The 13,035-nt window shown below is 33.4% G+C and overlaps 1 protein-coding gene across 1 annotated transcript in view; it reads left to right on the top strand.

Moving 5' to 3' along the window:
- LOC149806013 (uncharacterized) overlaps positions 1–13,035 on the top strand; it is a 49,187-nt gene that overhangs the window by 16,229 nt on the left and 19,923 nt on the right. Inside the window, exons 4-6 of the mRNA XM_089934978.1 lie at positions 349–417; positions 2,103–2,174; positions 5,153–5,221. Coding sequence (XP_089791104.1) covers positions 349–417; positions 2,103–2,174; positions 5,153–5,221 — 210 coding nt within the window. The remainder of the gene's footprint in view (positions 1–348; positions 418–2,102; positions 2,175–5,152; positions 5,222–13,035) is intronic.

Genomic DNA, 13,035 nt, shown 5'->3' on the forward strand with positions numbered 1-13,035 from the left:
ATGGCATGTAAAACTGTTTTGACTCGACTCGGAAAGAAAAACAAATTTTTCTACAGTATAACATCATTAAAACCTCTAATCGCCTGAGATGAAAATGAGTGCTCAGTGGTCGTAAACAAATCAAAGTTTTTTGTTTTAAGAAAAAAAGAAGCTCTGTAAAAACTATTTTGACTAAAATCAATACGGTAAGAATGAGTGAAATTAGAAATATACATATATCCAACATCAGATTTATTGTCCCTTTACTCCTCCGATAAAATTGTCTTTGAATCATGATGATGTCAAGGTTAGCCAATATTATGGATCTTGTAGCTTCACATAAAAATTGATTGCTTTGTTACATTGCAGGAATTTAGCTTACAACAACTTCACAGTACTGAACAAAGATTTTCTTGCTGAAGATAAAATACTATACCTGTAGGTAGCAGATGACAAAATGGAGGAATGTTCTGATGGAGGAAAATTTGCTTGTTATATGAAGATGCTACTTTCAGTCACAATTCATACATTTACCCCTCCCCCATTTTTTTCTCTCTATGAAAAACAGTCTGTCAGATGTTATCAGTGTAGATAATAAATGAAATTTAAGCATCATGACTATGGACCAGGTCTGTGTTTATGATAAAATATAAGGAAAGTCAAATTGTTTTGCATATTTTGATTTTGCACAGAGGGTAAAAAAAAATTTATGGATTAAACACTCTTTAATAAGATAATCTAATGAATGGATAGAAATGTAAGCATTCCTAATGTGAACTCGTAAGCACAAATGACAAATTGGTCAGGTCTGTATGATACCTGCACAGATGAATCAACATCAAACATATTATGTAAACAATCTAAATGTTAGAAAAGGAACAATTCTTACTCTTGAACTTTTGGTCACAAGATCTATATAACAGATGGTGATTTTTTAAAACTCTGCTTAATTTGACCGTGACTATGATTGACAAAGAACATGATTCTTTTTACATATTGAGAATTTTAAAAAATCATGGATAATTGTTGTCATTTGCCAGAGAAACATGTAAGTATTTAAATTGTTTATGAACCAATTTAAGGACAATTGACAGTTTAAAAAAAACTACATGTTGGCTAGGTTATTCTGAGCCCATCAGGCTGATACATATATATGCTGAGGACAACTCGCTTTAATAATTGGATTTATTTAAGACATCTAGCTGTAAAGTTGATCCCCATTAGGCTGCATTTCTGACCAAACAGAGTGAATCATGTTGCATTAACACTGCAAAACAGTCAATTAAAACTGACATGAAACAAAGCCTTACAATCATGATACATTGTATCTACTCACTTATAAGTCAACTCAAACTGTAAACAATAACTATCCTGATCTGCAGAAGCATAATGTGCCTGAAGATCAGGGTCAGCATTGCTTGTTCCACTGATTAATTGTAACAAAGTACAGAGATCCAGACCTGATGGTGCATTATGTGACAGCAGATCTGGGTCTGTGAAGTTTGTAATTGGAATTGCCTTATAAGTGAGTATTTACTATAAAATTCTTTTGACCTAACTAAAAGAAGATATCATAGTTTTGATGTCAGCATCACTACTAGTTACATTTTGTTGAACTAACAATGTTTATGCTAATTTTTGTTTTATGAATAAACAAACTTGTTTTTCTTTTAATTGGAAAATATTTTAAAATCAAGACAGAGAATATTTGTTTTTAATAGTTATTTTCATCTACACCACCTTTAAGACAACTCAGAATATTTCTAAGATACTTCATGTTTTTATATTTCCTTTTCTTTATTGTCTTGTTGCCTCTTTAAACTTTTGAAAGACTTGTGTTTGGATTAGTGATGTAAATGCACTGTAGTAACTTAGATAAAAATTAGATAGAGTTAAGTTATTCAGTCCAGTAGTTGAAGGCCTTAAATTATGCACATGTCAGTTAAGTTATTCAGTCCAGCAGTATAAACATCATAAATATTATAAAAGTCGGTTATCAAAATACAATCCAGGTCATCATTTATTAATTAGGTAATTATTTGAAATGCATTTTTATATCCTTTATCTGTACCTATGTATGAAGTAGATCAATATGATCATCACCACATCCATATTTGTTTCAGAAATATCAGTTATCTTCAGCTAACAAGCATCCCATCTGTCCTTTTGTCCTTTCTTGGTGGTCTTGTGTCAGTGTAAGTAACTACTGGCTAGCCAGGCTTGTATCCCAATCTCATTTACATGATGGAATACCTTTTTGTTATATCTTTTTCAGGCCATGTCTTCTCTTGCCTGAAATCATTGATAGATCTCTGTTTTCATTAACCATTCACTGTTTGACACAAAAGTGCTGCATATGCTGTCTTAATGTTGCAAAATGTCCTGGCAAAATCATTAACTTGTCACATATAACATTGGAAGATTTCATTCACAGGGTCTACGTTTGTGTCTTAGTAATCAGTGGACAGAACATAATCCCATTTCTGTTTTAATAACAATCACTTAATCAGTGGACAGAACAGAAGCCCATTTCTGTTTTAATAATAATCATTTAATCAGTGGATAGAAAATAATCCCATTTCTGTTTTAATAATAATCACTGTTATCTGCATATCTGACTGATATATTCCCGATATGGAGTTAAGGGTTGCCATATTAGAAAAAGTAGTTAGATGTCTTTTTTTAGTCTGGTGGTACTGTTTATATCTTTTTACTTCTGCTTCAACTCTGACAAAAACCCTGTGGCTCAAATAGCATTAACACTCATCAACAATATCTCTGATGTCTTGACAGGCTAAACTAATCAGAGATATGTCTTATGTCTTGACACGTTAGACTCATAAAAGATATGTCTGATATCTTGACAGGTTAGACTAATCAGAGATATGTCTTATGTCTTGACAGGTTAGACTAATCAGAGATATGTCCTATGTCTTGACAGGTTAGACTAATCAGAGATATGTCTTATGTCTTGACAGGTTAGACTCATAAAATATAAGTCTGATGTCTTGACAGGTTAGACTCATCAGAGATATGTCTGATGTCTTAACACTGTGTAGACATTTTTCGGGGTTTTGATGTCAGTGCATCCATTTACTATTAAATGCAAGTCCACAATTCTGACCATAATTATTTAGACAGTGAACAAGTTTGTTTTTTATTTAAGTTGGTTTTAAAGGTACTTTTAACACATTATTGGCTTTAACATGCTATGGAATGGGGGCTAAGTGCCTTTCCCAAGGACTCACTGAGGCAGCTGACCCTGGTGGGTGTATTGATGTTGTGATCCTTGGGGTAAAAGAGTGGTTATGTAATAAGCACAAAAATAGTTGTGCTATGTTCTGAGTCCTTTCTCCCTACTTGAAACAAAATGGATATTTAGTTTTGTGTATTTATTAGCATTATAGATGGGCAAATACAGCAAATAGATTACAGTTAGCTCAGATCAGGATTGAAATGAAATAGCTGCAGATAGCCAATTTAACTTCAGTCAAAGACTTCTCTTCTATCTGGATGGTAATTCTATCAATTTTAATATCTTTTTTTTCACAGCCATTCAAGCTTTTTAGACTCACTCTTAGTTTATCTAGTACATAGTAACTGCATATTCTCTTGACCTAACTTTAATCTCAAGCAACAACTATAGGAATGAATCACTAGCTGGGCATGGGGCTTCTTAACATTGCCAAACATTTTTGGAGGCAGGTTATGCTTTCATAATATTGTACCTCTCTTATCTGCTGTAATTTTGTATCCATTTCCTTCTTAATCCTCACCAACTGTATTTAATCTAGCAGAGTTTTCTTATTTGTTTGCAAGAAAATAATTGTTTGTAAGATTATATGACAAATAATTACAGTCAACTCTACAGCGATGTAATGTTCTAATTGTTAAAAAGATCCATGAAGCAATGAAAGTTTGACATTTTAAATATTTTTAACAAGTATTCCATTCTATTTAAATTGCAAAGCACTGTCTTTATGAAACGTTGAATCTAGTAGTGTTGAAAAGATACAGTAATTATTTCAGTTTGCTATAATTAGAAAGTGAATTATCCAGTCATGTTAACTCCAGATTGCACAGGGAATGAAAAATTAAAGGAGTTTATAAGACTATGTGATCATATGTTTGCCATGAATATTGATCCAACAATTTTCAATATATGTATATCTTATATATGAATATTAGGCATTTATTAGAAGTACATGCATGACTAAGAGAATTTGAACTTAATAGTAAATCCTTAGTTGAATTATGGTTTCAGTAAATCGTATTTGTTTGTAGTTCTTAATTGTAACCTTTTGAAATTTATAAACTTTTAATGTTTTTAGTAGTAATGATTCAATTAAACTATTTATATATGATGAAATTAAATTCAAAGAATATTTGGGTGAAAGTTAATGTATTAAAAATATTATTATATTAGATAAACATTTTTTGTCTTGCTCTACATTTGTACCAAAAATGTCTCATGTAGAGGGAATATAATATCTTTTAACTATACATGACAGTGATTTATTAGCAATGTGACCCAAGGTAGTTTCTGATGTATAGCTGAGGGACATTGTGGTATGAACAGTCTAAAATTAGTAAACTAGAATAGGGAATGCAAAGTAAGCATTTCCATGACAGTAACAGAAAACATGTAATTACAGTTGAAAAATTACCAGTTTTACTATCCTCAATATACATACATGTACATATTAATCAATACATCTATGGTATACTATCAATGGCAACAAAGGTCAGTAACTCAAAAATCATTCTTGTGCCAGGAATTATTGTGCCAGAACAAGTAATTGATGCAATAATAATAATGATAATAGAGGCAGTGTTATTGGAAATGGAAACTAGGTACATGATTTTGGGGCAAAAATTGGACTTATTGAAAACTAAATGTTCAGGAGTAAATTTTCTGATTGGCTATCTTTAGGACCCCTATCTTCTGATTTGCTCCTCAGGACCCTTAGAAAGCCCTAGGAACAGTGAATCTATTATATTTATTTTAAGACTTGTGAAGCAAGAAAAGGAACATTTTATGCAAAATGAATTTTCTGTTGTAATTTAACTTACTGTATTGCAGATGTGCTACAGTATTTTCTATGTTGACTCGGAAAATGCATCATGAACTGTGTTCTCTCTTACATCTTCTCTTGTTATTTCTTTTTTTCAGTGACCTTAGTTTCAACCAGATCACCTCACTACCTAAATCCAGCTTTAGTAACAAATATCTTCAATACATGTAAGTACCAATGCTTGAAAGTAAATTAGTTTGCAATTATGATATTACAGCTATTAAATACAATTACCAAGATATCATACAAAAATTCATTTTGGGTCATATTCCTTTGCAAGTGTTGTTACACGTAAACTTAGAGCTTACATTTTTGCCGTGTAATTAGTATTGAAGTGGTAGCAAGCTTGAAGTATATTACTAATTTCAATTAGTAAGTAGTTTTATATCATTCTATCAAATCCCTCAAAACATACCAACAGAAGCCTTCCATAGGAGCTCTAAAGATGGCTGGATGGGGCATGCTTGGTGCAAAATAAAATATGACTGCATGGACAGTTTGCTTTGGTTTGGTGTTTTACAGCATTGTCAGCAACACACGTAGATTATTTAGTGGCACAATAACTGGAGTACAAATGCCTTGTTTCCAGGGCACACCATATGGTAGCTGGTCCAGGATGATCCAGTGGTAGGATTCAAACCTGTAATGGTTGGATTCGAAAGATAAATAAATTCATTGAGATTCTAATGAGATAGAAGCCCCATTTTTGAGAAAGGTGTCCTTTAAAAGAGGCCTCCTCCACTGATTACATGTCGTGTTGCCAGACACAGAATGGTAGAGTTTTACAATTTTGTCCCCCTTATGTAAAGCAAAATCCAGACTACTGTTTTTATTCTTGTCTGTGGTTAATGATGAACTTAATATCTAGAGTTGATTTTAATCCAAGTTGTTAACTACAATGGGTTATCAGTCTGTTTTCAGTTTAATGATATGTTTCTAATATGTATTCTTCTGCCCCTGTTTTTTCATTCCCATTGAAATTTACATACTAGTAACCTTGCGAGTGAATTGTGTTACCTATTCATTGTTACCTGAGTTTGAGTTATATTTCTGCTTGCATTTAAAGCCTGTCTGACTGTGTAACAACATAGATCTTGATCTGCTGTTGCATAATGCACTGGCAGATTAGGGTCTATGTGATTGATAAAAATTAAAGAACATGCAACATAGCTCGGGCAGATCTGGGTCTATACTGTTTGCATTTTGGACACATGCAATGCATGAGCCGAATTGTCACTTTCACTATTTTCACCAGATTTTGTATATGGCAGTGCTGTGCATGAAATATATAATGGATTGTTGTGTCAAATAATTACTTTTGTGTCAATTAATTTTTTACTAGAGCATTAGTAATATATGCATAGGTAGAAAGATCTTTTAGTTATGGGATATGATAAAGAAAATGAGTAAATATTGGAAATATTTTTTCTGTATAATGCACACAGAAACTTTTAAGTACAGATGTGCTGGAAATGCGCATTAGTTTAGAAGTACCATTTGATTCTTTTGCAAACTTGAGCATGATGATATAATGCAAAATTCACCTGTTTTCACAGAAATGTCAGCTTTTGGAGGAAGAAAAGGCAAAATATTAAACTGTCCTTTCACTTGTATTGACTAATAATAATCATTGGAGTCAGCTACGTAAATAATATAATGATCTCATATTGGATGAATTACACTTATTTTTGTGTGTATCACTGCATTGAAATGATAGTCCCCATCATATCTTCTTTGAGAATCACAGACAAATGTTTCCTTATTAGTGTCATACTTATGAACATTACATGACTGGAATATGATCTGTTTCTATGATGCTCCAACACTATCGATGTTTTATAAATAAATGTTGAGTAGCATCATTTTGAATGCAGAATTTATTCCACTTTTCACATTTTCTACTTAACTGTTCACAACACTTAAATTAATATCAAAGTTGTATGTGGTGTCTTAAATGTGATTGCATTTTAGTCATACTCAATTATTTTCATAAAAGAAGAAGAAAAAAATGGTAATGTTAACATTATTTATTTTTGTTTTTCAAATATTGGAGGAGTGTAACTCAGACCTGCCAACTGTTACAATTTTGCCGTAAGTTTTACGAAAATTATCCTTGCAATATGGACTTACGGCATACTAACAAAAAACTACGGAAAGAATGATCGTTGCCGAAAAATCCGGATAATTGGTTCATCCGTGTTCTATTTTGATCCGGGTTTCATCTTAGATGTAGTGAAATTAGTCAGGGAACCAGACTAAATTTACAGCAGCACCCCAGATGCTTGAAACTGCACCTATGTGTTCATGCGAAGCGTCTGCATGATCAATCTGTTGATTATAGAATTTAAAAAAATGGTATCCAGAAAGCGATGCATTGTTATGACGAAAGGGAAAATAAGCTTCTAGAAGAGTGTTAATAATCAACACAGAAGAATAAAAAGGAGTAATTTAGATTCTTGTGAATAAAAGCTGGAAAGGACACAATTACGCTTATTGGACATCACGTGCCAATTTGAGTATGTCTCGTGGCGGGAAATATGATTGCCGTCGTCATGTGAAAATTTAACTGAAATGGAAAAGAATTTCCAAGAATAATTTAAATTTGAGAGATAGCAACAAGCCACTGAGCTGCATAAGGCTTGGAACTAGAGTTTGTGCAACTGTACTAGTGGTAAATAAAGTACGCATACTTTACAAACTTTTCAGTTGAACATAATGTTTATCATCCAGGTTCACAATAGCAGTTATTGATGTTTTGTTACACCTTACTGAAAACTGGTCAATCAACTGCCTTACTGAGACGGGTTGGCATGTCTGTGTAACTGTTAACCCCCTAAAGCTGTAAAATTCAGAGTCAGTAATTAATATCACACAAGCTGTTAAAATCAAAGAGTTAGTAATTAATCTCACAATTTCCTGATAACATTTCTGTTTATGCATACCAATGCCCCTCATGTCAGAGTCAAAAGCTATATCATAGGGTCTAAAATCCAGTTCTCAGTTCTGCTAGAAAGAATGAGAATTCAGTCTAAACTCTGCCCCAAATTACACTTGACAATGCAAGCAACCATATTTTAACCTACCAGTATGTCTAAATAGAATCAACATTGTATGCAGTGCAGTGCTTCTTTAAAAGCTTGACAAGCAAAGAGCAGAATAGAAAAGAAGTATCCAGTATGGTATGATAAAGTTATATTTACAATGAGTCACTGGTATAGGTTTCCACTGATGTATAATTATGTCAGTTAATTATTAGACCCTAGCTCTGTTGATACTTGTACTTAGTAGCATTTTGCTTCCAAACTTAAACTTGGAACATTAACCATCTGTATTCACTTATAAGGCATGTCAAACTGCAAACAACAAAGATCTTGATTTGTTGTTGCAAAATGCACCTGCAGATCAGGGTCTATGTTGTTCATTCTAATGACTACCCTTAACTAAATGCATAAACCCAGATATGCTGGCAAATTATGTGATGGCAGATCTGGGTCTGTGCAGTTTGCAGTTGGACTTATTTTATAAGCAAGCATATATGACAGGCATCGTAATATTTCACATTTACCTTTTAGTGATTAAAGCTTTAACACATTAACCCCTGGTGACAAGCTTACGTGGCAGGAGGTAGTAGCCTACTGCCGAGCTCTGTAGCATCAAGTTCATGTATGATACACTGAAGTGGGTGGTATTATAGAAAGGTAGACAGATGTAGCTCTACAATGATACCACATAATCTTGAAGTTCTAGTTGCACTACAAAATACAGAGGGAAAAACCTCATCTTTTGGATCCAATTTTTTCCCACCCAAAATTTGCCCCTGGTCAGAATCTGATTTTGTGTCCGGATTTCAGACTTTTTGGTCTCAGAGCTAAGGCAGACTTGCATGAACTGCAAACAGACCTTTGCAAAAAGTATGAAAAGATGGGCTTTACGAATAAAGAGTGGTCTTGATACAAAAACAATGGGTCCGTTAAGCAAAAAATAAAAAGAACTCCAACTTTGACCCTTCTGCTCATGTGTGAGCCAAATAGCCAATGAAAAATGATGTTTCTAACACAACTAGGCATTAGGTTATTGGAAAATCACCTGGAAGTTCATTTATTAGGATTTATTCAGAAATAGCTTTCAAAATGTGTTTCCTACTCGAATTTCAGGCAAAAACAACAAAAACATCCAGGGGTTATGGTGTTAAAGATAATTGGTGCTTTAAATGGAAATTTAAAAATTCATTTTAACGATTTTTTTCATAAGATGAAGTTACAAAATACAAATGAAGTGTTGCTGTTTAGAATAAACACAAATAATCAAGTTGGTTATGCAACTGGGTGATGCAGTTATCTTTCATCCATCTTTCATTCCTCTTTCATCTTTCATCCATCATTTGTCTATCTTTCATCCATATTTTATCAATCTTTCATTCATCTCCATCTTTCATCCATTATTCATTTTCAGCCATCTTTCATCCAGTTTTCATATGTTCTAATTCATCTAATACACTACCTCAAAATTTAGTCTTAACTGGCAGCAACCAGTTCCATACTCATTTATTTGTGATCAGCCAGTAGATTTGTCAAAGTACAGGGTAAAGCAGTGGCTAGAAGGGAGATAAATCCAAGTTTTCTAATGTTCCTTTCGTAAAAGCAGATTCTTATGCAAATATGGAATAACTAACCTTGGTCATTTAAATTTTGTTTTTATATACCCATCTCTTTAGTTTGTGTTTGTATATTAAAAAATCACTTTGTTCCCACACTTTCCATCCAAAAAAAATGCAGCTACAACACAACACACACAAACAGCACCACACTGGACTTAATGACTATGGCAAGTCGCTCCAAAATAATAATGATAACGAAATGGGGATAGAAGCAGAAATTTTCACCCTGAACTTTTGCAAAGGGAAAATGAGTATGATCCTAAGTTTCATGCATGTCGGGTTCAAGACAAGTATTGACCTGAGAATGGAAACCCCGACCTACGTACCGAGTGGGAACGGAGTACAACTCAGAACCCACATGCAGGGACAACTCAAGAAATATGGTGAAACGAAAAAAAGATCAACCCTGACGGAAATTTGTTTAAATAATATTTTAAAAAATAATTTAAAAAATAAATAAAAACAAAACAAAATAACACATGAAATCCATAATTGGGAGGATGGGGATACATATAAATCACAAACCATGACCTTTAGATATGAAAAACAGGGTGACTCCTCCAACTCTTTACCAGCATCAGCTGGAATGGAGTCATGGGGTGCCAACATAACTTTGTTACTTATTGTCCTTTTAATTGCATCTCCATATATTATATTACAGCCTTGTTAGCACATCTAGTTTTTTCGTTCACAGTACATACAATTGACATTAAAATACGTACATATGGACACATCTTTGTGCTGTCATTTTTGTAAGAGTTAATGCCCTTTCCTACTAATGGCTTAACTCATTAATTGTCTGTGTCATGTATACAAATCATGAGGTTTTATCCTACTTCCGAGCTCTGTGATCTCAACATTATTCATGATTATCCAAAGATGGTGGTATTACAGAAAATTAGATGTTGCTCAACAATGATACCAAATAATATAGACTTTCTACTTACATTACAGATATGGTGGAGAAAACCTAATTTTTAAAACCTGATTTCTTTTAAGTTTTACAACCAGTTTTATGTCCAGATTTTATACCTTTTGACCTGAGATCTAAATCAGACTAGTCTGAAACAGTTGACTTGAGATCTAAAGCAGATTAGTCTGAAACAGTTGACCTGAGATCTAAATCAGACTAGTTTGAAACAGTTGAAATATGCAAGAAGTAGGATAGGTTTGAGATATAGAATAAAATGTGGCTGGGACACAAACTCAGGGTTCCAGTATGCTAAGAAAAAGTAAGTACAATTTTTACCCTTCTGCACATCTGCCAGTGAAAAAGTCAATCAAAACATCTTTTTTACACCTTGGCATCTGACAATACAAAATTCTCTCAGAATTATATATATATGTGTGCAGATTTTGTACTTTTTGGGCCTAAGATTTAGAGTAAAAAGTGGCCATAACATGAAAATCATGGGTCCAATATGCCCCCCCCCCCCAGTCCAGTTTTACCCTTCTTTATATGCACAAGCAAAACAGCCAATGGAAAGCATCTTTTATACACCTTGGCATCCAGCAAAATAAAAATCTCTCAGAAGCAGACATAATTGGATATATTCAGAAGTAACCCTGAAAAATTTGTTTCCTATCCCCACTGCAGGCAAAAATGACACAAATTTTAAAGGATGATTGAGTTATGCAAAATATTACAGGATTTTGTTAATGCAACAACTCTTGCAGTTCCTTGTGGACGGCTCTAAATTTTGATCACGTTATTATCATAATCAGAAGATATGCATGTTGACAATAGTACTTCCACTGTTTTCAAAAGATATGCATGCTGACAATAGTACTTGCACAGTTGGCAGAAGATATGCATGTTGACCACAGAACTATTGTCAAAAGACATGCATGTTGACAATAGTACTTGTACAATTGTCAGAAGATATGCTGTGTTGACAATAGTACTTGCACTATTGTCAGAAGATATGCATGCTAACAACTAAACTATTGTCAAAAGATATGCATGTTGACAATAGTACTTGTACAATTGTCAGAAGATATGCCATGTTGAAAATAGTACTTGCACTTTTACAGGAGATATGCATACTGACAACTAAACTATTGTTAAAAGATATGCATGTTGACAATAGTACTTGTACAAATGTCAGAAGATATGCCATGTTTACAATAGTAGTTGCACTATTGTCAGAAGATTTGCATGTTTGGCAATAGTACTAACTATTTTCAGAAGATTTGCATGTTGGCAACAGTACTTGCATTATTATCAGAAGAGTTACATGCTTTTCTGCATGACCTATTCATCTCTGTCCTGGCATAGGGGTGTGATGTGGGAGAGGCTGGGGTATATTTACGTGTGCAAATCACTCATCATTTCTCCAGTTTTATTTGTTTTCTCATTGGAAGAAATGGTATGTTTCTGAATACTTTGATCTACTCTGTTTTGGGTAAGGAAGAATCCTCTTGATTTGGGGGATTGAATTTGAAGTTAAACAGATTTTGTGAATAATCTATTTCAGCATCCCTCAATATTTTTATTTCTAGAGTGCAGTGATTGAAAGGAAAAAAAATTGACGGAAAGCAGTTTACTGTCAGAAGTTATAACATATAAGCGTACATTTCTCCGCTATACTAGCTGCTACAAGTCAAAATGACAGAATGATAGAAAAGATTATTTTGCAGTCAAATAACCAAAATAGCTTCAGTCTTCACTGTGTTGTGAATGTATTAGTATACAAACAAAACAACAACAAAATATAGAGTTTTACAAAATTATCAGAGGAATCAAGGACTTGTAACAGCACATCAACCAGTAGGGGGTATGAAGTATTTAATAGTCTTCAAATGTTCACACTAGGTTATACATAATAGTAATCTCTCAGATAGTTTCATCAGTTTAAACAAACAGTATGCCCAGAATATAATGTTTTCAATTTAACTATGTCAAAATTGATATAATGATGTGTAACGATGATTTTACAATTCTGTCAGTGTTTTCAATTTGACTATGTCAAGATTGGTTGAACGATGTGTAACAATGATTTAAAAATTTTGTCCCAGCTTATTCTGTTCTTCTGATTGAGCCTTTATCCAAGCTGACAATGTGGATATATCCCCCTGGTTAGTATATTGTTCAAAATCAATAGAGTTTGTTTTTCAAAGTCGGTAGATTTTGTCCTTCTGATATTAACACAGAGACCTAAAGTCTAATCCTATTCATGAATTTATAATATACAGCTGGTGGCAGAGTGGTCTCAGACACTCGCCTTTACAGACCGCTCACACATATCACCTTTTCCCTTGTGAGATCAAGTCTTTGGCTCGACCAGTGTAGGTATGAGTGAAAGTTTGCCAGTAGCTAACTGT

The sequence above is a fragment of the Sinohyriopsis cumingii genome, chromosome 2 (genome assembly GCF_028554795.1).
Source record: "Sinohyriopsis cumingii isolate HCF-2022 chromosome 2, ASM2855479v2, whole genome shotgun sequence".
Taxonomy (NCBI): domain Eukaryota; kingdom Metazoa; phylum Mollusca; class Bivalvia; order Unionida; family Unionidae; genus Sinohyriopsis; species Sinohyriopsis cumingii.